The sequence below is a fragment of the Oreochromis aureus genome, linkage group 14 (genome assembly GCF_013358895.1).
Source record: "Oreochromis aureus strain Israel breed Guangdong linkage group 14, ZZ_aureus, whole genome shotgun sequence".
NCBI classification, from domain to species: Eukaryota; Metazoa; Chordata; class Actinopteri; order Cichliformes; family Cichlidae; genus Oreochromis; species Oreochromis aureus.
Window position 1 is genome coordinate 41,947,128 of NC_052955.1, and position 23,404 is coordinate 41,970,531.

General features: G+C 40.4%; 1 protein-coding gene and 1 long non-coding RNA gene across 2 annotated transcripts; both read right to left on the reverse strand.

Annotated features, from left to right (window-relative positions):
- Positions 1-4,952: 4,952 nt before the first annotated feature.
- On the reverse strand, positions 4,953-7,809 carry LOC120443547. Its single transcript, XM_039622410.1, has 5 exons — positions 7,771-7,809; positions 5,762-5,879; positions 5,587-5,678; positions 5,349-5,463; positions 4,953-5,266 (listed from the first exon to the last, which is right to left on the reverse strand). The coding sequence occupies exons 1-5, from the start codon at positions 7,807-7,809 to the stop codon at positions 4,953-4,955; spliced, it is 678 nt and encodes a 225-aa protein (XP_039478344.1).
- A 1,864-nt stretch (positions 7,810-9,673) lies between these two features.
- Positions 9,674-10,570, reverse strand: LOC120443572. Its single transcript, XR_005615496.1, has 3 exons — positions 10,440-10,570; positions 10,065-10,166; positions 9,674-9,900 (listed from the first exon to the last, which is right to left on the reverse strand). It is a non-coding gene; the product is annotated as an uncharacterized LOC120443572 (long non-coding RNA).
- Between the last annotated feature and the right edge of the window lie 12,834 nt (positions 10,571-23,404).

A 23,404-nucleotide genomic window follows, 5' to 3' on the forward strand; every position in this document is an offset into this window, starting at 1 on the left:
AAGTGATAGACTGAGGTTGTGCCAAATATGTTAAAGTTAGGGTGATTTGTTAGAGAATGGTACACCATGGGTGCCGTCTGCAGGTTATAAAAGAGAGTTATGTTCATACTTTCTTTTGAGATTCTTTTTACAATTTGACTTTCAGAACTCCCTGGGTTGTGTGCAATCTGTGATGGCCTTGTTTGGAATAAATCCTCCTTTATTCAAATAACACTTTCTCAGGCTCTTCACAGAAGAAGAATCCTCACATAAGCATGTGCTACCATTTTGAACCAATGTACACATTTACCATCACTGACCCAACTAGGACCTACATTGGATGCCCACCCATATGGATTTAATGTGAGAAACCCAAGTGGGTCCCATATATACTAAACAATCTTGAGCCCATGTAAAATATATGCCCATATTAATTTAACATAACCCATTTGGGGCCCACATAGACATGTTTTCAGGGTCTGACTTGCATTTGCCCGTGTGTGACACATATAGTTTGACCAGGTGGGCCCTACCTATGTCATCAGTACCAAAAAATATATACTGATTACCTCACTTTGCCCCACCTGGGGCACACAGCAAATGCTTTTCTTTAAATGACTGTGTTTGCCCATGTCTAACCCAGGTGAAAAACCCAAGTGGGTCACACATGTGTTTCCCATTTTGAACCAAGTCAAGTGTTTCCCATGTTTGACCCAGCCAGGACCTACTATATGTTTCCACTTGGTTTTGCCCATATGGGTTTAATGTGAGAAACCCAAGTGGGTCCCATATATACTAAACAATCTTGAGCCCACGTAAAATATATGCCCATATTAACTTAACATAACCCATATGGGGCCCACATAGACATGTTTTCAGGGTCTGACTTGCATTTGCCCATGTGTGCCCATATAGTTTGACCAGGTAGGCCCCACCTATGTCATCAGTACTAAAAAAATATATACTGATTACCTAAATTTGCCCCACCTGGGGCTCACAGCAAATGCTTTTCTTTAAATGACTGTGTTTGCCCATGTCTAACCCAGCAGAAAAACCCAAGTGGGTCCTACATGTGTTTCCCATTTTGAACCAAGTAAAATATTTCCCATGTTTGACCCAGCCAGGACCTACTATATGTTTCCACTTGGTTTTGCCCATATGGCTTTCATGTGAGAAACCCAAGTGGGTCCCATATATACTATATGCCCATAGTAACTTAACATAACCCACCTGGGGCCCACATAAACATGTTTTCAGGGTCTGACTTGCATTTGCCCATGTGTGACACATATAGTTTGACCAGGTGGGCCCTACCTATGTCATCAGTACCAAAAAATATATACTGATTACCTCACTTTGCCCCACCTGGGGCACACAGCAAATGCTTTTCTTTAAATGACTGTGTTTGCCCATGTCTAACCCAGGTGAAAAACCCAAGTGGGTCACACGTGTGTTTCCCATTTTGAACCAAGTCAAGTGTTTCCCATGTTTGACCCAGCCAGGACCTACTATATGTTTCCACTTGGTTTTGCCCATATGGGTTTAATGTGAGAAACCCAAGTGGGTCCCATATATACTAAACAATCTTGAGCCCACGTAAAATATATGCCCATATTAACTTAACATAACCCATATGGGGCCCACATAGACATGTTTTCAGGGTCTGACTTGCATTTGCCCATGTGTGCCCATATAGTTTGACCAGGTAGGCCCCACCTATGTCATCAGTACTAAAAAAATATATACTGATTACCTAAATTTGCCCCACCTGGGGCTCACAGCAAATGCTTTTCTTTAAATGACTGTGTTTGCCCATGTCTAACCCAGCAGAAAAACCCAAGTGGGTCCTACATGTGTTTCCCATTTTGAACCAAGTAAAATATTTCCCATGTTTGACCCAGCCAGGACCTACTATATGTTTCCACTTGGTTTTGCCCATATGGCTTTCATGTGAGAAACCCAAGTGGGTCCCATATATACTATATGCCCATATTAACTTAACATAACCCACCTGGGGCCCACATAAACATGTTTTCAGGGTCTGACTTGCATTTGCCCATGTGTGACACATATAGTTTGACCAGGTGGGCCCCACCTATGTCATCAGTGCTAAAAAAATATATTGATTACCTCACTTTGTCCCACCTGGGGCCCACATAGACATGTTTTCAGGGTCTGACTTGCATTTGTCCATGTGTGACCCATTTAGTTTGACCAGGTGGGCCCCACCTGTGTCACTGATACTAAAACATATATTCATTACCTCGCTTTGCCCCACCTGGGGCACACAACAACAGCCTATCCTTAAATTACTGTGTTTGCCCATGTCTATCCCAGGTGGAAAACCCAAGTGGGTCCTACATGTGTTTCCCATTTTGGACCAAGTTAAGTGTTTCCCATGTTTGACCCAGCTAGGACCTACTAAAAGTGCCCACTCGGGATTGCCCATATGGGTTTAATGTGAAGAACCCAAGTAGGCCCCATACAAAAAGCCCAGTTTGAGCCCATGCCCACATGGTACCCATCCAGCCCGAGCAAAAACCAGGTGGGGCCCATATATACATGTTGGCTGGGTAGTACTTCTCGTTTTGCAGTGAATTGATAGAAGAAAATAAATTGTAGAAAACTAAACAGGAAAAAGTAGAAGAGAAATCACAATTTCACATCAACCAGTGACACACCCCGGGGCCTGATCAACCCTGGCAGGGCCTCCATTTATGAGGGTGTCTACTGGTAAGGGCCAAAACACCCAATGAATCCAAGGCCCACTACTGATGATGTGTCACAATATTTTAATATTATAATCTGGATTTGGTCTTTAATCCCTAAACCTAACCAAGAACTTTAAAAGAAACTAAAAAATGGCAAATAGCTTTTGATAAAAGACCAAAAGACACTGTGAAGTTGATGCACACAACGATTTGTCCTCCTGATGAAGTTTCAGGACTGCCTTTCCTCATAATGGCCATCCATCTAGTCCATAGGTGTCAAACTCTGGCCCGCGGGCCAAATTTGGCCCACAGCTTAATTACATTTGGCCCGCAGAGCCATACCAAATTACTATTAGAGCTGGCCTACTGGTATTATATAGCTAATATATATATTGTTTAGTATTAAGCTTTGCTTGTTCCATATTCAGTTTTTCAACAAAACCTGCTGGAGTCCATAAGAAAAGATTCATTCTTATATCGGAAGGAAGATTATTTTTTCAATAAATATTGTTAGCCCGCGACTTTGTTCCAGTTTTGAATTTTGGCCCACTGTGTATTTGAGTTTGACACCACTGATCTAGTCCTTTTGTGGAATAAATTTATGTGCTGTATGTGTCACAAATAGCTAAATTTATCTGGTGTGGGCTGTAGTATTGAAAGGGTTGCATAATAAGAAATTGTTTTTGTTTTTAAAATAGATTTCTACGTTCTTTTTCACAAATTACTTACATGATTGGCAGTCATTTTCAGTTTTTACATATCAAGTCTACAGTCATAACTACATTAAACAAATGTGATTTATGTCTTTGTCATGGAAATATAAATGTTGCTAAGTTTTAACTGTGGTGACAAAATGATCCATTGAAACTGCATGAAAACATCAAACTGACAGTTATTTTTCAGCTTTATTTGATTGTGGTCATTGGTAATCTAAAAACAAATAAACTACAGTGATACAGACAATTTCATAAAATTCAGTGGGGATAAAATGACAATGATGCTAGTCCACCCCAACACACTGTAGGCTTAGTAACCACTGGATCAATTAAGACAGTAAATTTGAAAAAAAAAAATATGGTTGAGCACATCGCTGTACAATTCGAACTAAACAAAAAAAGTTATATATCCAAAAGTTAATTTGTGGATCAGGGTTGTTGTGACAGAATCAGCTGAACTGCCTACTGTACTGTAGTATGATTATTTTAAAAATAAGCACAAGTACTAGTAATGCACTCTAACATTATTGATACATACCATGAAAATATACTTAACATGTACATCAAAATACTCAAAAATGAAAACTATCACCTGTGACAAGCATACTTGAAATTCTATCAATCACATTTCAATATGTCTTGTAAATTCTGTGAGCCAAAAATATATTACAGTAACTTAACATGACAAATACGTAAAAAGTACAAAATCTCCCTCTGATACATACCAGTGTACTATTCTGTATTACCAAAATGCATGTTTAAAAACAGTGTAACAGGGTTGTTTTTAGCTCTACGAATGACATTAAATAAAAATGTACCAGCTGTCTTTGTAAAAAAACTATATGCTTTGATGTGATGAAGTCTTGGGAATGCATTGTCAATGACTGGTCTATGGCAGACATGAAAAAATTTGGGCCCCCAGCATTAAACCTGCTAGGTAAGAAGTTGATATAACTTTGAGGACAAACTGATATATTACAGATATTTATTTCCGAATTTAATCAGAAAATTCAGAGTCACTGTAAAAGTCATCGTCGGAAGTATGATCAAGGTTGATGTTCTTTGCTCCTGACAAAACTTGCATGTAACACTGTCTTGCGTGCAGCTTGTTTTGTTTCACATTATGTCGTTTTCTGAGGATGATGCTCTGTAGACCTCTCAAACCCTCCTCACTTAGGCCACAATGCGAACCTTAAAAATAAAACATATAATTTAGTCTGCTTTACTGCCTTCAGAAACAGTGAGTGTTTTGTATGCATTACTTAAATACATACTTTTAAATATCTCACTGGAAAACAGGCCGGACAGCTCTTTCAGGGTATCATCATATTTTGAAAGAGATTTCCAGTGATGGTCCATCTCTCTAACAAGAATCTTCTTTTCCTCCTCGAGTCTTCTTATTGCCATGATGATATCGAATGCCCTTCTCTTTATTGTAAGGCTGACAGAGTCTGAAATGCATTTATAACAAAGTTATAAATCAATTCACAAAGAACGTCTGAAGTCGTAAATGATTATAGGTTAACACCTGAAGCTTAGGGTTTCATTATATGTCAGATATGCTGAAAGCAGACAACATATTTGTACAACTACCGCTGTGTGCTCGCTGCCACGGGCAGCTTGTGTCACCAGACAGAATTTCTTCCAAGCACAGAGTTTCTTTGTCTGGAACCATTCTGTTGTATTTTTCCACAGCAGAAGTCAAGATTCCTTTCTCTTCTCTGATCTTGCGACGAATCTTGGCACGGGCTTTATTTCCATCGGTATCTTTATAAAGACGCTGGGATCGTCTCTTTATGCTCACTACGAGCACTTCAATTCTGCTCACTAAGGGATCAACATCACTTGTGCTTGTTGTTGCTGCTTAGAAGAAATAAGACAGCTGCACTTACATAAAGTCATTGTGCAATTGCATCACATTTTTGAATCAGTTTTTGCTCACCTTCTGCCCAATCCTTTACATCACTGACCCATTCATCCAGTTGAATGTCAGTCACTGCTAACTGGACTTTTAAGGACTCCAGGTTCTGAAGCTGGGTTAGAAGAGCTTTTGTGGCCTACGTTGTCAATTTGAGATTAAAAAACAAACAAACAAAAAACAAACACTAAACACATGTTTACTGCAAATAATAAGAACACAGAGGAGTAATCATCTAAAAATAAAGTACCAATATCATTACCTTCTGATATCGATGGGTCAGAGAGGTGGCCAACTGGTCTAGCTTTTGTTGATTCCAGCGCATGGCCATAAGAGTTAGCATGTCCTTCCGTCCTGCAAACACAGAAAACGTAGTGTTACCACTTTCATCATAATTAGACACTTAAATCTAACTAGTGCAGGATTTGCCTTCTCACCTGCTTTGGACATATGTTTTGTGGTAACTGCAATCCTTGACAAAAAGGCATTACATTGCTCCACCTCCTTCCCTAGAGTCAAACCAGCCCCATCTTGATATGCTCCACTCCATTTCACCTGGAAAAAACACATACACAGATGCACATACACACACAGATAAAATACAAATTACACAAAATGTTGATGTGCAAGTGTTCAGATAAAGTGATTAAAGCCAGAATTTCATACCTCACATTTGAAATCGTGGGCTTCAGCATGAAAGACTGAAAGAAATGGCTTCATGCTAATAAGGTGCTGGAGCTCTGGACAGCTTTTTATTACTCTTTCAAGATATGGCCAATACTTGCAGGTAACATCCATACAAAAAAAAGTCATATGTCTATTGGCCAGCTTTTGTTGCAGGTACAAGGGATAAGCAAAAATTTCACTCCTGTACATACTTAGAGCACTGAGCAGCACTCCATGCCTACACACTGCATGCTCCAGTTGTCACAGTCTGGCTGGGGCAGACTGTATGAGTTGACAAGAAGGACCCAAAACGCAGACTCCAAGGAACAGGGAACAAAACTTGAATGTTAACAAAAAGCGAGCCGTTTAATAAGGCCGGTAAAAAAGGTACAAAGAAACAGTAAAGTAGTGATGGCCCGCGTGAAGCTGACGCTCCGGAGCGTGTGTCGAAAAAAACAACACACTGGTTCAGAAGCACTGTGTCGAGGCTTGCTTCGTTTGGCAAAAGTCACGTGACCAGTGACGTCCGAAGCTTCATCACGCACGTAACTGCTTCGGTACCTGATTCAAATGGATATAAGGAAGTGAATCATTCACGGGATTTTGAGTTGATTTTGCTCAATTTATTTTATCTGCAGAAGTGAAAAACTTGAAATGTCCAAAATCATCTTTTCATAATGTAAATATCATTACTGCATATGACTTTAGAAATACTTCCATGTGAATTAAAGCTAATAAAGAATAAAAAAATGTATTTGACACTATACGTAAATTACATTGCTACACATTTTAGAAAATCATTTTGTTTATTGTTTTTAGGTGATAGTCTGCAGGACCCATAAGTTGGCATATCTACCAACTTGCAGTGTAGTTCCTGCACTCCACAGCCGCTTCTGTTCCATGAGAGAGGATTCTCTTGGGCAGGAGAAATTATTTCTAAGAAAAGAAACAGACTCGCCAGCGCACAGTAAAACTAATCCTCTTTTAAATGAAAATAACAAAAAGGCTACCTTACATAGATCATGTTTTTACTTTGCAAGTTCATGGTTAGGGGTGGGTTTTGATCATCGCTTTTCTGATTACAATCCATTCTAAATTGAATAAAGTGATATTGATTCATTAAAATCCTGAGGCGATTTGTAAATTAAATGTTATTTTGCGTGAAATGCCAGCATCTCAGGTTAAACCTCACAAAATTTCGTCAAACACCAAACAGCTAAAACATACAAACGTAAACACAGAGCGCGGACCCGACGCGTCAGAATCAAATTTTGATGTGTAGGCGGGTTCGCGCTGTGTTTACCTTTTTTTTTTTTCCCCGCTGGCTTCTGAAGCTGCAGGTTTCATAACTCTCTGTTTACATCTCTAATTAAGTCTCACTAGTGTCAGCTTTCTTTTAATAGATACAAAAATATGGATATATACTGATAAATGATCAGAATTGTAATATGTCTGAGGCAAAACCTTCCAGATTCCAATCAAATTGAATCGGATCCTGTATCGAATCAAAATGATTCTACAAATCAGTGACGATACCCAGCCGTACTCAGCCCCCTAAGCATTTTCCCTTTCCAGTTCACAATCAATCCTACCCCTAGGTCAAAAATATGGATAGGACAATTGGCATAATCTAATAGTTTGTATGAACATACCTGTCCAGCTGTCCAGTGATTAAATGCACAAGTAGATGGAGGCAGGACTTCACAGCAGGGGCATACTCCATAGTGTGCTGTACATTATCATATGTACATTATATATATTGCTCACTTATTGTATTTACCAACATCAAGGAGTCATAAGCAAAGAAAGGCCACACCATGGTGCATGTTTCATAAGGAAAGTTTATTGATCAAAATGTATTAAGCAAATAAGCGTTACAAATTTTTCAGCCCCCCAATCGAGGAAAAAAATAACAATTACATGTTCAAAGCAACGCAACGGTGGCCCAATATCAGAGAGAACTCCACTCTGTGGAGTGAGCAGTGATAATTAAGCAGTCTGTTTCATTTTGCAGATTCAAGCTGCTCTTCATAATTTTCGCCACCAGATGTCACCGGAGAGGATTGTGTTGAAAAGCTTCGAGTAATGAACCGTTTTTCAATACAAGCTTCAGTGCTTCAGAAAGCTTCATTTGGCCATCACTACAGTAAAGGCAAACTGAAGTAAACTAACATCAACCTAAACTGGGAGAACTAAATAAACAACATGAAAAAAAACCTGGACATGAAACCTAGAAACATGGTGTAAAAAACATGGCATGAACAACAGACGACGTGACAATGACACACTGAAAACAGAGGACTTAAATACACAGGAGGTGATTAGGGGAAGTGGGAACACATGGAGGAACAGCTGACTGACATGAGCCTAATGACAGGACAAGGGAAGTTAAACTAAATACAATGAACAAAGAACACACGACTCCTTCAAAATAAAACAGGAAACATGAGACAGACATGATAATACAAACTTGATAACATAAGACACGCAGCATGAAACACAAAGGGTGAGAGAAACTTAAATACAGGGGAAGAAAACACAAGGAGTCTAATAACCAAATGAACTTCGCTAATCTAATGAACTTGAATCTCCAAAAGTTGAATCTGTTCATCTGGACGTAGCGTTTTGTGGGAGAAACGTTTTGTCACTCATCCAAGTGACTTCTTCAGTCTCAGCTGACTGCAGGTTTCCCCAATCTGTTTCCCCAATCTTATAAACAGTACATTATGCAAATGTACTGTTTATAAGATTGGGGAAACCTGCAGTCAGCTGAGACTGAAGAAGTCACTTGGATGAATGATGAAACGTTTCTCCCACAAAACGCTACGTCCAGATGAACAGATTCAACTTTTGGAGATTTACTTTCCTGGATGATTGAGAATGCATCAAGACCTAATGAACTTGAACATAAACAACATCCAAATAAACTAAAACTTAAAACGCTGGGTCAACAGACCCAGGAACATGACACCAGTCCCTCCTCATCCACCTTGCTGCTGGATCTTTGGGAGGTCTCTCTGGCTGCTGACCACTCCCCTCCACAAATACCTCGTCTGGAGACCTAAAATGCATTTAAATAGCTGGTGACAGTGTCTTTTCACAATCTCTTCAGCAGAGTGTTAAAGGTTACCATAATTATGTCTATGTAATTAGAGCGTTCAATCTTACATGTTTGGATGTGCTGTGTATGTAGTCCACAAATCTTCCCACATCTTCATCCTTTGCTATGAAGGCGTCTTCAAAGATGCCCTGTTCCTCATATCTGAACAAAATAGCAATACAGTATACTTTATGGTGTCATACAAAGTTAGTCCAAAGTTAATTGGTGCACCTTATAGTCACATTGTCTGATACAAACATTGGTATTACACATATTTTGCTGTACCTGGCTGCATTCTTGAAACAGTAATGTTTGCGGTTTCCATCCACTGAAATTGTAAGCATGTCTGGGGCACATGCATGACATGTGAAGGGATCCTCCTTTAAAATCTTGTCTAATTCATATCTCACGGCTTCCCACTCAAAAAAACTTTTCTGAAAGCCATCTGCAGAGATCTTTCCCGTCTGGTTTAAAATGAAAGACATAAACTGAAAACAACTACGCTACAAGTGACTTTTAAATCCTGAATAACACAGAAGAACCATACTGTAAAGGATGCATAGACTAAAATGCTCACACTGCCAAAATGGAGAGTTCGTTGATCAAGCATTTTTAAAAATGCTTTGCAGGAGAGTCCGGGTGATGCCATCTTCATTTCTTCAAATGTAAAGAAGACATCTGTTGCGTACAAAGTAGAAAAGTGAAGGGTAGCGGGCCAGTAATCACTTTGATTTAGGTCATCTACTCCAGCAGTCCAAGAAGCTTCACATGTCTCACACCTCAGCTCTGGCATGCTGAGATCGTAACGTCCTAGAAAAGTGAAAAACTCATGACTCCAGAGTAAAAGTTTATTATCTTTGGGTTAGGTCTTCTTTTTGTCTCAGACTATACTGCAACAACGCTTGTGAGGGTTTAGTTTTAGGTGAATGGTTTACAGATGGTTTTCAGTCAGGACAAAATGAAGTTCTTCTTACCATTCATTGTGACCACAGCAACAACCTTTCCTGGTCTGACCCTCAAACACTCTGGTGGACAGCCGCAGATTCTGACTGGGCTCTCCACAGGTACAAGTCGTGCTAAAGAAGTCAACATGTATGCGTAACATATGATTTAAATAAGTTGTATTAACTAGGAAGTAAAACGTTGAAATGTGACTAAGATATGGTAGGACCAACTGAGCCTTACTTGAAACAATAAAAAAAAAAAAAACTTAACAGCTGAAAGCTAACAGTGTAGTTGAGAGCTGAGGAAGCATCAACTTTTTTAAAAAATGAGATAGAGAGAGAGAGAGAGAGAGAGCGTAAGGGAAATGTGTAAACAGTAAACATAAGTTTAGTCACAGAACTTACCATCATGGCAAAGGGTCTTATTTACAATGTAAGTTGTTGGAGGCAATGGCTGGAAGAATCCGGCAGTCATGGCACGTCTATTGTGAAGGACATATCTGGTGTGCATGATGACATCACATTTATCACAAAAAAGGGGGCGTGGTAGACAGTCACGACAACGAAGCACAGCTGGATTGCTGCCACATTGTTGGCATATATGTTCCGACACACTTTCTTGAGCTGCCATGGTATTCACCAGATGGGGTGTTTTGGCCCTCCAACTCTCTGAAAAAAGAGTTTTTCTTGTGCTCCAGTTCAAGGAAGCCAAAAGAGGAGCTTTTACCAAAATCCTTGTGAGGAGGTAACTGTCAGCCACATTTTGTTACTGGACTAACATAATGTAATGAATGCCATACTTGCTAGGGGGAGCATTCAGTTTTATGAGATAATTCTGTGGTTTATTTAATGTGCTTTTGTGTCAAAACAAACAAATGACTTTCCTGTTTCTCTTTACAGATATTTCAATTAATTAATACGTTAAATTTATGGATTTGTGTCCATACAATCTATCTCTTCAAATTATCTTGTATGAAAGAGTACTGACCCTTATGTAATTGACTCCGGATTGATCTTGGCCTCGCATAGAGTTGGTTTCCATCTTTGTCTCTTTTTTTCCATTTTACTGTTAGTTCAAGTGGCTTCACAGGTACTGGAGCTTCCTCTTGCTTCAGCTCACCAAGCATGTCATCGAGGTGTTGGAGCTCATCAATTTGTTCCTGCTGATCAGTCAGATTATCTAGGATCCTTAAAGTATCTTGAATTTCGGAGTCACTCATGGCAGAAAGCAGAACAAACAAACAAACAAACAAACAAACAAACAAACAAACAAACAAACAAACAAACAAACACGCACGCACGCACGCACGCACGCACGCACACACACACACACACACACACACACACACAAACAGAATAATCACACAAGACAGAGACCAACAGAGCGAGGCAGAAACAGAGAGACAGACCAATAAGGACAGCAGTAAGAACAGATACAAACAGACTGACGTGGCTCTTAAAAGTGCCTTTAGGAGTTTTTCAAAAAGCAGATGTGGGAAGCAATAATAGGTTGATTGATGAAGAACCTGTTTAGAAAAAAAAAGTATTCAGAATTCAGAAGCACCTTATAAATACATATATACATTAAACCCTTTTGTAATGATTTAGATAAACCCTGTTTACTGTCCATTTGTATTTCATTTGCATTTGCAGCATAGATGATCGGTCTGCTATTTAATGATTATGTAATGCTGTTATTAAGTTTTTAATCGAGAGAGAGAGAGGGAGAGAGAGAGAGAGAGAGAGAGACAGAAAGAGAGAGCTAGATTGAAAGATAACGTCTATCTTGAATTTGAGCATCAACCTAATCTGGCAACACTGACCCTTATGAGAACCCTCAAACTTTAAAAAGTGGAAACAATAGCAAACGTCAGCACACACTTCTCTATCACTGTACCCTGGATGATGATATATGATAAGCTTAACTTGATTGGCTAACAGAAACGAATTTAGCTAGCTTACAGCACATGTGGTGTGGCAACCTATATGCTATTAAATGTTAAGTCATTCGCTGTTCCACGAAATTGCTAATCTTAACCCATAGAACTGCTAAAAGCAGCTTTGTGAGCTCACTGTTTCGGGTTTTTTTGTTTTAGTTTTAAATAAGAAAAATAATTTAAAAAAATCTACAGATTCAGATATTTACTTACCTGTGGTACGATCGAGTACGGTGACATCACTGCCGCTCATCTAATATGATAAAAAAATAAACTTTCTCAAAAATAAACAAGTGAGTCGCTGTGAATTCTTTAACAGCACCGAAAATGTTTTTGCCTAATAAAAAAGCTGTTCTTTTTTATTTGTTTAATTTTATTTTATTTAATACGTAAGAGCGTGATTAGCCAAAGCAGATGGTAAAATGACTGCATGTATTCAGAGGAGTTGGAGAAGATATGTTACAGTTGTAGCAGAATGATCGACAGGTTAAAAATGTAAATGGATTTCCAAATATGAAAAGGATTGTAGAACAGTTTATAAAACCAGTGCAATAAATTCACCCAATCGCTAGCTGTGCCATTACCCAGCATACATCACTCACTCCATCAATGCAATAACCGATACAAAAATAACACCCTGTAATTAGTTTTATCTGCAGTAATTTTCTCTCAGATAGTTGCCTGCATTATATAATTTATTGTGTTCAGTATAGGTCGTTACAATGTGATTTGGAAAATGTCTAAATATACCGACAACAGGCACTTCCGTGGTAATCTCTTGTTGTCAATATACAAAGTTTAAGGAGCAGTATAGTATTCAATCGGAGGACCCTTCACGTCAATTCCCGATGCGAGGGGGGCACCCTGCGCGTCCATAAGTGAAGCAAAGGGAGCCTGACCATGCGTCACACGTTTGACTATGGAGGACCACAAGAGCCACGCACATCGAAATGAAAATTTCTGTGCTTATTTCTGTGAATAGAAATACTGCTGAAGCTGAATGATATAGATATATATGTGTGATCTTTTTTTCTCCAATTCACCAGGTCTGTAAAGTTCAGTATGACTGTGGTACATGATACAAAAGAATAAATACAGAAGAATAAAAACTTTATGTGAATAACTTTACTCTTCTTAAAAATAACACATAAAACAAGTAAAAGTACAAATGTGTACAAGTTAGAGACTTCCTCAGTAAGTTTACACTCTTTTGGAGTGATTTTAATTGTGTGTTAAAGAGAAAGAGATTAGGAAGTAAAGTAGAGGATGCACAGTCCATCATCACTGAGGCCGTCTCTCCTGCATGAAGTCCAGGTGCTGGTTTTCCAGCGTGTGCGTCTGATGCCCCAAAGCTGACTCAGAGCTGTAACACCATCCATGGCTGCAGTATGGAACAGATGTGGGTGTGTCCTCATCTCCCAGAGGAGTCCAAATCGTCATCCAACAGCCCTGCAGACACAAAAACATGTGAAAATATAAACAACCAGACTATCAGCAGTGATTTAAGTACTTTAAGACCTCTGTGAAAATCATTTACAGTATATATCATAGAATTTAAGGCATTTATAATCACAGAGCATACAGAGAAAAGTACTAAACTGAATCAATTTCAGCTTTCATTTTTCATGATGTATATTGTATTAATAATTAAATTTCATTATCTGTATCTTTACCACACATTTGCCACACAGGTGTAGATACTGTAGGTTCAGTGAATGCTTACATTGCACTGATTAGAATATACTGGACATTCAAAGCTAAGATTCAGCGCACTGTGTTAGAGGCTGGGATTTGATGAATTCATCATATATACAACCTTTGATTATCATTTATGTCCAGTTGAGAATGAATCTGTGCACTCACATTTTAAATGAACTGAAATCAGTAGTGTGATCTCTAGTCTTGATATAAGGAATGAGAGAACTGACAGCTGTTATTTTAATTAGCCTGTCTCAGTTGTTTTAACTCTAAGTACCATAGAGTAATGTGGTAACATCTGGACTGACGAGTTTACTGTCAGCATTTTAATCGCTAGTTTAAAGGCTGTAGGTTGCAGCCATTGCTCTAACACTGTATAAATGTAACAGGCCTCAGTGCTGGTTCTAATGGTCTGAGCTGCTTCCAGCTTTATTTGTGAAGAGCACAGCAGCTTACAAAACACGTAGCTAGCTCGTAGAGCTGCAACGTAAAACTTTCATAAGCTAAGATGTCCTTAAAATAACGGGGGCTACGTGCGGTGATGCTAGCATTAGCCACATTAGCACGTTACCTTCAACAGATGGTCAGACTGAGCAAACAGGCACTCAGTCAGAGGTTAGCTCTCCGTTTCGCTGCAGGGTCCCTTCATTCTTCACATATCTGTGTCGAGCCGAGTGTAAATCCCGAGGCTGAACGGCCTTTGTACAAGCACACACGCTTCTTAGCAGGGCGAAGCTATGAGCTAGAAAAAGCCAGGCTGGCAGACACCCTGTATCTGACCAACCAATCAGAGTGCTCCTTACATCCCAAGGTGTGGCTAATTTGAATAGCCTCGAGGAAGTTGTTAATCAAAGAGCTAATCCAGCAGCTAATCCAGAAGCTAATCCAGCAGCTAATCCCGGAGTGAACAGGAAAGGGAAATGGATTTTGAACTGCAGTTTATTAAAGTGCAATTGGAAAAAGGATTTTGAAATGCAATTTATTAAATTGGAATTCAAAAATGAATTTACAAATGCAGAATTTATTCTACAATTCATTATTTAAGCACAGAAATTTTCATTTCGATGCGCGTGGCTCTTGTGGTCCTCCATATTTGACGAGTTGGGAGTGAGAACGTGTTGACCACACTGTAAAAAATGACAGATGCCACCACAGAGTCATAGAAGGTCTTTAAAAGCGCTCCCTGTACTCCAAATGACCTCAGCCGCCTCAGCAGGTAGAGTCTGCTCTGACCCTTCCTGTAAAGAGCATCAGTGTTGTGGCTCCAGTCCAGTTTATTATTCAGGTGAACACCCAGGTACCTATAAGAGTCCACTATCTCAATGTCCACTCCCTGGATGTTCACCGGTGTCAGTGTGGTGGGTCTGCGTCTCTGGAAATCCACCACCAACTCCTTTTTTTCCCCGGCGTTGATAAGCAGGTGGTTCTGCTGACACCAGTCTACAAAGTCCAGAGTCCACTGTCTGTACTCTGAGTCGTCCTCACCTGTGATGAGGCCAACTACGGCAGAGTCGTCAGAGAACTTCTGTAGGTGGCAGCGTGGGGAGTTGATGGAGAAGTCTGCAGTGTAGAGGGTGAAGAGGAACGGTGCCAGCACAGTTCCCTGTGGGGCCCCTGTACTGCAGACCAGTGTATCAGAGACACAGCCCTGTGACCTCACATACTGTGGATGTTCTGTGAGGTTGTCCAGTATCCACTGGGACATGTGGTGGTCCACTCCCGATAGCTCCAGCTTGTCTCTCAGAAGTCGAGGCTGGATGGTGTTAAAAGCACTGGAGAAATCAAAGAACATGATCCTCACAGTGCTTCCAGGCTGAAGACCTCACCGGGGGCGCAGATGGTTTAGAACCAACCTCTCGAGGGTCTTCATCAGATGCGAAGTCAGGGCTACCGACCTGTAGCTGCTGAGATCCTTGGGATGGGAGGTCTCGGTACCGGTACCACACAGGATGTCTTCCACAGCTGTGGTACTTTCCCCAGTGACAGGCTCAGGTTGAACAGATATCCTAGGATGACCTTGATCTTGCGAAGCTCGTTCCTCACTTGAAGTGCTGAGATAGAAAGAGTGGATTTTGGGGGAGGGGGGTGTATGTTGGAGTCCACAGAAGCCGGGGGTGGGTGTGATGGCTGGGAGCTGGGAGGTGTGAAGCTGAGAGGTGTGAAGTCCTGAGATGAAGGACAGGCAGTCCCTGAAGATGAAGGAGATTGCAGCAGAGGGGACGATGCTGTGGGAGGGGTGGGTGGTTGATCAAACCTATTAAAATATTTATTTAGGTCATTCACCCACCCCAAGTCTCCTGCAGCCTGGGGGGTTGGTTTTTGTCCTGAGATTGTCTTCAGGCTGTTCCAAAGCCCTCTGATGTTGTCCTGTTGCAGCTGCTCTTCCATCTTCCTCCTGTCGTCTCTATCGTCTTTATCATCTCAGGACGCCGAAGAACCTGTGGCCACTGAGATATGATGTGGGGAAAATGAACAGAGGGAGTGATTTTAAGTCTGATTTCAGACTATGTAAGAGTTAGTTAAGCCAAGAGTAGGGCAAAACCTTTGTGGCCCTGAAGTTCTAATCCCGACAACATATTGATAGATTAATAAGCATAACTTTTCTGTGATTAAGATTTTTGGGGTTGTTGTTTTAGTGATGGGTTGATTCTGACAGTTAGGTTTGGGTTGTTTTCTTATTTCAGAAGAGGGAGTTTTATTAAACATGGACATGTCTATAACAGGCCCATTATTTTTGTAACAGTGCACTTAGAGAAAACCTGTCAGGTGATTATGTTTTTGTGTTTTGATGAGCTAATAATCAGCTCTCTTTTTCTGATTTTTGTTCTAAGCAGGCCTGAAAGATTGAATTAAAAGCGCTGTAAAAATTTTCGGGAGAACAAATTTAAGGTGACCTTTTCCAGATTACAACTGGCTGAGGAGAAGGCCATCTGTGGGGACCTGATCAGGTTTTCAGACAATAAAGAACTCTTTTTCTAAAAACAAAAAACAAAACAAAATGAATGAATGAGCTCATGTTGCTGAGGGTGGAGAATTTGATTATTAGTCTCCACTGTCAGCAAATATCTTGTGTGAATGAGTGAATGTGTGATTGAAATGTGATGGACTGACGATGTGGACGGAAGCGTTGACTGACTTGACATGGAGAGAAAGACTGGACCAAGGTTAGGATGAGTAAATGTTGATAAACAATTAACCACGTAGGGGAGAGAAGGGTGAATGCTTTGCTTTGCTTTGTTTTGCTTTGCCATGAGCAGGAGGAGGAGAGAGAACGGAGGGGAGACTGAAAGGTTCACATGAGAGTTTGGAGCTGCAGATTTTTTTGGGTTGCTGATGTTTGCTTTAAGAAAATTCTGTTTTATTGACAGGGTTTAGATTATGGTAGTACATTATATAGTTGGGAAAATGCCAAATGCTAAAGGGGAGAAAATGTTGGACGTTACTCATGTTACTATTAACAAAAGCAGGCCACTGTAGAAGTCAATTAAATTTTATAGAGAAAAATAGTTCAAATCAAATCAAATCAAATCACTTTTATTGTCACGTCACATGTGCAGGTACACTGGTACAGTACATGTGAGTGAAATTCTTGTGTGCGAGCTTCACAAGCAACAGAGTTGTGCAAAAATACAATAACGTAAAACAAGCAAAATATAAAAATGGTTAATCTAAAAAGTAATAAATATATGTACAATATATAAAGGTATATACATTACTGAACGTGTGTACTAAATATGTTTTTCTACGTGTGTGTGTGTGTATATAGTGTGTATATACATGTTTTACAAATGAAATAAAGTAAACAATAAAATAAGATATATAAAATATACAGAGGTTGGTATGTGCAAAACAGTGGCATTAATGTACAGTATGGAGTGCATAATGTTGAAGTTCCAGTAGTGAAGGTGAGGTGTCTATGACGTGTTCAGCAGTCTGATGGCCTGGTGGAAAAAGCTGTCTCTCAGTCTGCTGGTACGGGACCGGATGCTGCAGAACCTCCTTCCTGATGGAAGTAGTCTGAACAGTTTGTGGCTGGGGTGACTGGAGTCCTTGTTGATCCTCCCCGCTTTCCTCAGGCACCGCTTCCTGTAGATGTCTTGGAGGGAGGAAGCTCACCTCCAATTATCCGTTCAGCACACCGCACTACTCTCTGGAGAGCTTTGCGGTTGTAGGCGGTGCTGTTGCCATACCAGGTGGTGATGCATCCAGTGAGGATGCTCTCAATGGCACAGCGATAGAAGGTCCTGAGGATGCGGGGGCTCATGCCGAATCTTTTCAGTCTCCTGAGAAAGAAGAGGCGCTGCTGCGCCTTCTTCACTGTTTTGTCTATGTGTACTGACCACGTAAGATCCTCAGCCAGATGTACACCAAGGAAGCGGAAGCTGCTCACTCTCTCCACAGCGGCGCCGTTGATGGTGATGGGGGTGTGTACTCCTCTGCACCTCCAGAAGTCCACTATCAACTCCTTTGTCTTTGCGACGTTGAGGGTGAGATGGTTGTCTTGACACAGTTTCTAGTGGCCGTGCAGTCGTAGGTGTAGAGTGAGTACAGGAGAGGGCTCAGTACACACCCCTGTGGAGCACCAGTGTTCAGTGTGATGGGGGATGAGGTGGTGCTGCCCAGTCTGACCACTTGGCGTCTGTCAGACAGGAAGTTAAGGATCCAGCTGCAGAGGGAGCTGCTCAGTCCTAGATCCTGCAGTTTCCTGTCCAGCTTCGAGGGAACGATGGTGTTGAATGCTGAGCTGTAATCTACAAACAGCATTCTCACATACGTGTCTCTCTTCTCCAGGTGTGACAGGGCAGCATGGAGTGTCAGGGCTATGGCATCATCAGTGGACCTGTTGTGGCGGTATGCGAACTGTAGAGGGTCCAGTGAGTTGGGTAGTGCAGAGCAGATGAAGTCCCTGACCAGCTTCTCGAAGCATTTGCTCACGATGGGGGTCAGGGCTACAGGTCGCCAGTCATTCAGTGAGGAAATGGTGGAGGATTTGGGTACAGGGACGATGGTGGCCATTTTGAAGCAGGCTGGGACTACAGACAGAGAGAGAAAGGTTGAAGATGTGTGTAAACACTCCAGCCAGCTGAGCCACAAGATGACTTGAGGACGCGGCCGGGAATCCCGTCCGGACCAGTAGCTTTGCGTGGGTTCACCCTCCTGAAGTACTTCCGCACATCCTCCTCAGACACAATGTGCGCACTGACGTCATCCGCGGTGCGCATACTGTCCGGTCTCATGGTGTTCGCTGTGTCGAATCTAGCGTAGAATACGTTTAGATCCTCACACAGAGAGGCCGTAATATTTATGAGTCACATAGGGGATTGATAGACTTTTCAGATTAAAATGCAGTTATAGAATAACAAACACTTGACCAAGGTTTTTCCCTTTAAAACAGTAAATTATTTTTATTTTAATTATTATTAAAAGAGCGCGATCGGTAAGGACATGTGAGGGTGGAGACAGGAGCAAAGTAAGGAAAGTAAAACACATTTTGGTTAGCTCTAATAAATTAAAAATGAAAAGAAGTACCACGACACTCAGAGGATCAACATGAAAATAAAAATATGGAAATTTTGTATGAAGCACATGACTGATAACTGTTTTGTCTTAAGTTTTATCTGTTATAGCACAGATTGGATTATAAGTGCAGAAGGAACTGAGTTTGAAATGTGAAGTTAATGTTAATACATAGGTTTTGTTTCTAGGCAGCTCTGAATGGAGCCAGGAGTTCAAAAAGATTTGACATGATAATTAAACTGATTTTATTCCTTAACACAGGTTTGCAGGCCCGGAGGAAGTATATAGGAGAGGAGAATGGCGAAAGTGTTTTGAGAAATAATATGACTAACCTTTTTCTTTTAATTTCCTAAGACCTGGTGAAGCATTTTCAGTTTCAGTAGCTGGTCTTTAGGTTATTTGACGCATAAAATGTGTCAAAAAAGGGATATTTGGGGTTTAATGGAAATAAGGGGCTTTATGATCATTTTATGACTTTCTGGGTGTTTGATAATTTAGCTATGGTAAAACTTACACATAAGTAATGGCTTTTATGCTTAAGCCTAATTGATTGAAAATGTTTGCTTTCTCTTTGACCTCTTTTATTAGAATAAGCGGGTACAATGATTTTCTTACACATATTGCAAAATGTGCTCATAAAAGGTGACAGGGGATTTCTCTAAATCACCCGGCCGTTCTTCAGTTGAGACGTCTGAGTCAGAAAACACAAACAACTGCAGTTCTTCTTTTACTCGCGAGGGCAGCCCTTTAGACGCAGGATCTGCGTCTATTGACTGTCCGCGTCCTTTATTTATACAAAATGTTTTGTGTGTGTGTGTGTGTGTGTGTGTGTGTGTGTGTGTGTGTGTGTGTGTACGTGTGTACAAAGGTAACAACGTCATTTAGAGCCGCGGGTTTTTCTCCTTCACTACATTTGCATGTTCTTCTAATAGAGCTGAGTCTTCACTTCTCTGTTCTCTGAAGACAGGAAGCGGTTAGTAGCTGCACACAAGTTACTGGGTGAAAAGTCACTTAGACATGTCCTTAATAATAAGGTAAAAAGATACATTTCATATAGCTGATCATATTATACAATATTCTCTTCTGACATTCCCTCCTGTTGATCACGAAATGAAATGTACAATTCATCAGTGAGTAACTACTCAGTTACTACATCATTAGTTACACTTCATCTTCATCTGAAAAATAGGAAAAGAAGTCTTCGCTGGTTTTGGTACATCTGCGTATGCTGTGAATGATAAACTTATCATCTGTGAAATTACAGCTTTAAACAAAGAATAACATAAGTAAAGAAAAGCAAAATAAAATCAAGAAAAATTCAATGATGATCAACAGTCTCTTTAAAACTTGTTAAAGTTGAGCGCTTCTTCCTGGATCAGGATGACGATGTTGTTGTTGTTGTTGTGCACTTTACAAAAGTCACTCTCAAGGTGGTCGGAAATCAGAATTAGTGCACCTGTCCCAGGGTGTTTCCCATATATGGTTGTGTTAATATGCTCGGCATGTGCGAGCAAACATAACAGTCTTTCTCTGTGGTCTGTATCAGGCAGTTTTCATCCAAGGATGGATGTAAGGGTGAGCTTTTGTAGTCAAGGTAACCAGGAGGCTTCCCTTCACATTGTTGCACATTGGTCCATCACACCTGCACCTGGCTGCCCTAAAGTTGATCGGATAGAGAGTGGAGTGCAGGCTTACCCAACGGGGCCCAATCGCACTACCCCCCTCACCCCGAAGCAACCAAACGTAGGTGAGGCCTTCCCAATGTGCTTCCTCCTTAGTGATGGGGTTTCCGGGACCTCAACCCTTTGCAGTGGCTCTGATGTATCCAGGAGGGTCTCTCTGCAATTTTACAGGCTGTGGGTGTCGTCAATAACACTTGGTGTCAACCTGCAAGAGACTGGAGAGTCTTACAGCAGTTTATTGTTCAAAACAATATCCTTATTTTCTAGTAGTTTTGCCATCCATTCTGCCAGAGTTGTTTCTCTGACGGATTTTTCTAAAGGTTCACTTTTTACAAGTGAGATTGCATCTGGTTTTTACACTGGATAAATCTATAATCACTAGAGTATAAAAGTGTGTATTAAGGACCTGGACTATCCCCCCCCCCCTGAGGACACATGGGTCACCCCATGTGTCACTAATGCTGCTGTTCTGCACAGGGACTTGGGGAATATCGGTTTACCTTCACAAGTCATCAAATCATATTATTTTGGGTATTCTGATGATTAAATTGTGCCCTAAAGCAATGTCAGCTGACTTTCTTACTGCTTCTGCTGCTGCTGCACAGGCCTGCACGTCCATCTACGTGTAAGTAGAAAGGCTTATCATAATCAGGCAAAGCCAAAACTGTATTTGTCTGTAATGCCAGTTTCAAGTTACTGAATGCTTCTTCTGCTTTCTTCTTTGTAGATGCAACACTACATTTTGACTTAGGGCATTTTAGGCAATTCCTATTTCTCAAAAAAAAATCATACATCTTACATATTTCAAACTTTTAAGTTAAGGAAAACTTTGCATTGCTTACAGCTCTAAAACTCGCCATTGTTAAATCATGTGCCTAATCATTATATGTCACTGTGATCCACAAGTATGATCACAAATTTGTTTTCCAAACTTACAAAACAAACAAACAAAAACAAAAACAAATTGCCTATGGCACCAAGGCTTTATGCTCATTTTAATTGAGTGTAAGCTGCTTTCTTCATTGCAAGTATTTGTTACAATAAGGTTTAATTCATGCATCTTATCACTGAGTTCTAAATTCAAACTATCTCACTTCTAATTCATTTCAATAATAATCTCACATGTAACAATTTGTATGTGTGTTTTCTATTCATTAAGGTAATGACAATTATTTTCTTTCATTATTCTCACCTTTTCTAATGTTCACCTCTTTGTTATGCTGTGGTGGACATCCCTAAACAGTCGTGAGTTCAGGTTTCAATTTTCAGTCCAAACATATCCTGTATTCTCGCAATTAAACTCGCCCAGCTTCATCTCTCACCGGTCTCTTTTCATTCACAGTGTCCTGTTCGTGCTTCTCAACTCAGCTGTTGTCTTCTTCTCTGTTTCTTTACAGTCTTTTCTTTTAAGTTAAGTCCCAGGATGGCAAAATATCACATTCAGTGCCTTCAGTCTTATTTTCATTTGTTCTGTTTTCTTCTCCATTCATGGCAAATATGAGAGTCAGTGCCTTCAAGCAGACACATCACCCTGTTCTTCACCAGCATGCATGTTGCATCTTTCACACTGCTGGACTCATCAGTGGTCGTCAGTGTTACTGCCTTCGCTTGCACTGCTCTTAGCTTCAGTTAATTCTTCAAGTCCACGATGTTCTGTCGGTCTTCATCAGGAGATTGACTGTCCTTTAAGCTTCTTCTCAGGGTCAAAGACAAAGTGAGAGATCAAGCTGCACAATTTCGAGCCAAAGCCTGGCTTATTTTCTCCCAATTCTATTAATCTATTGTTCTGGTGCTGCACTCAAGGTTCCAAAGTTGAGAGACGTCCACCTGTATTGACACACTAAAGCATACAATTAGTATTATATTCATTTTTTTCTTAAAGGCTTCATTTGCTTCATGTGCCTCATCTGTCTCTCTGTGTTCTCTCTGTACACACTCAGTTCCTTTTATGGGCATGCAGAGTTCCTGTTCACTATTTCCTGTTCTCTCCAGAGTCTGTCTCTCTTTATATTTATAGTCTAAAACCCTCTTTAATTCTACTAAATCTTGCTCTAAAAACAATACACCTTCATTTCACTCACACACATTTAAATAGAGCTCTTTCACACATCAGAACAACTAACACTTCTCCACACACATCACCCTTCACCCTTCTTTAGATCAGTTTGTAGCGTATACACTTATATGTTTTCCATCAGAGAAAATAAACTCAATTTCTCATAACCTCACTCATGCGTTTCTTGAATTAAAGCACTTGCAAACTTTAAACATCCTATTTTACATCACAAAAGAAATATATTTCATACTCCTTTATTTCATACACACTTTTAAACGTTCTAACCTCTTTCAGACACCATGAGTCGTCTCACACACCCTGCCTTTTCTCTCACTCAAACTTCCATTTTCCACTCACTCAGACAAATCATGCAGAGTCACTCAAATCAAATACTGACAGCATTCACACGGTTAAAATCACTCGAAATACGCTTTCATACGAGTATTTTGGACATGCCTTCCATGATCAGAAAGAGCAAGT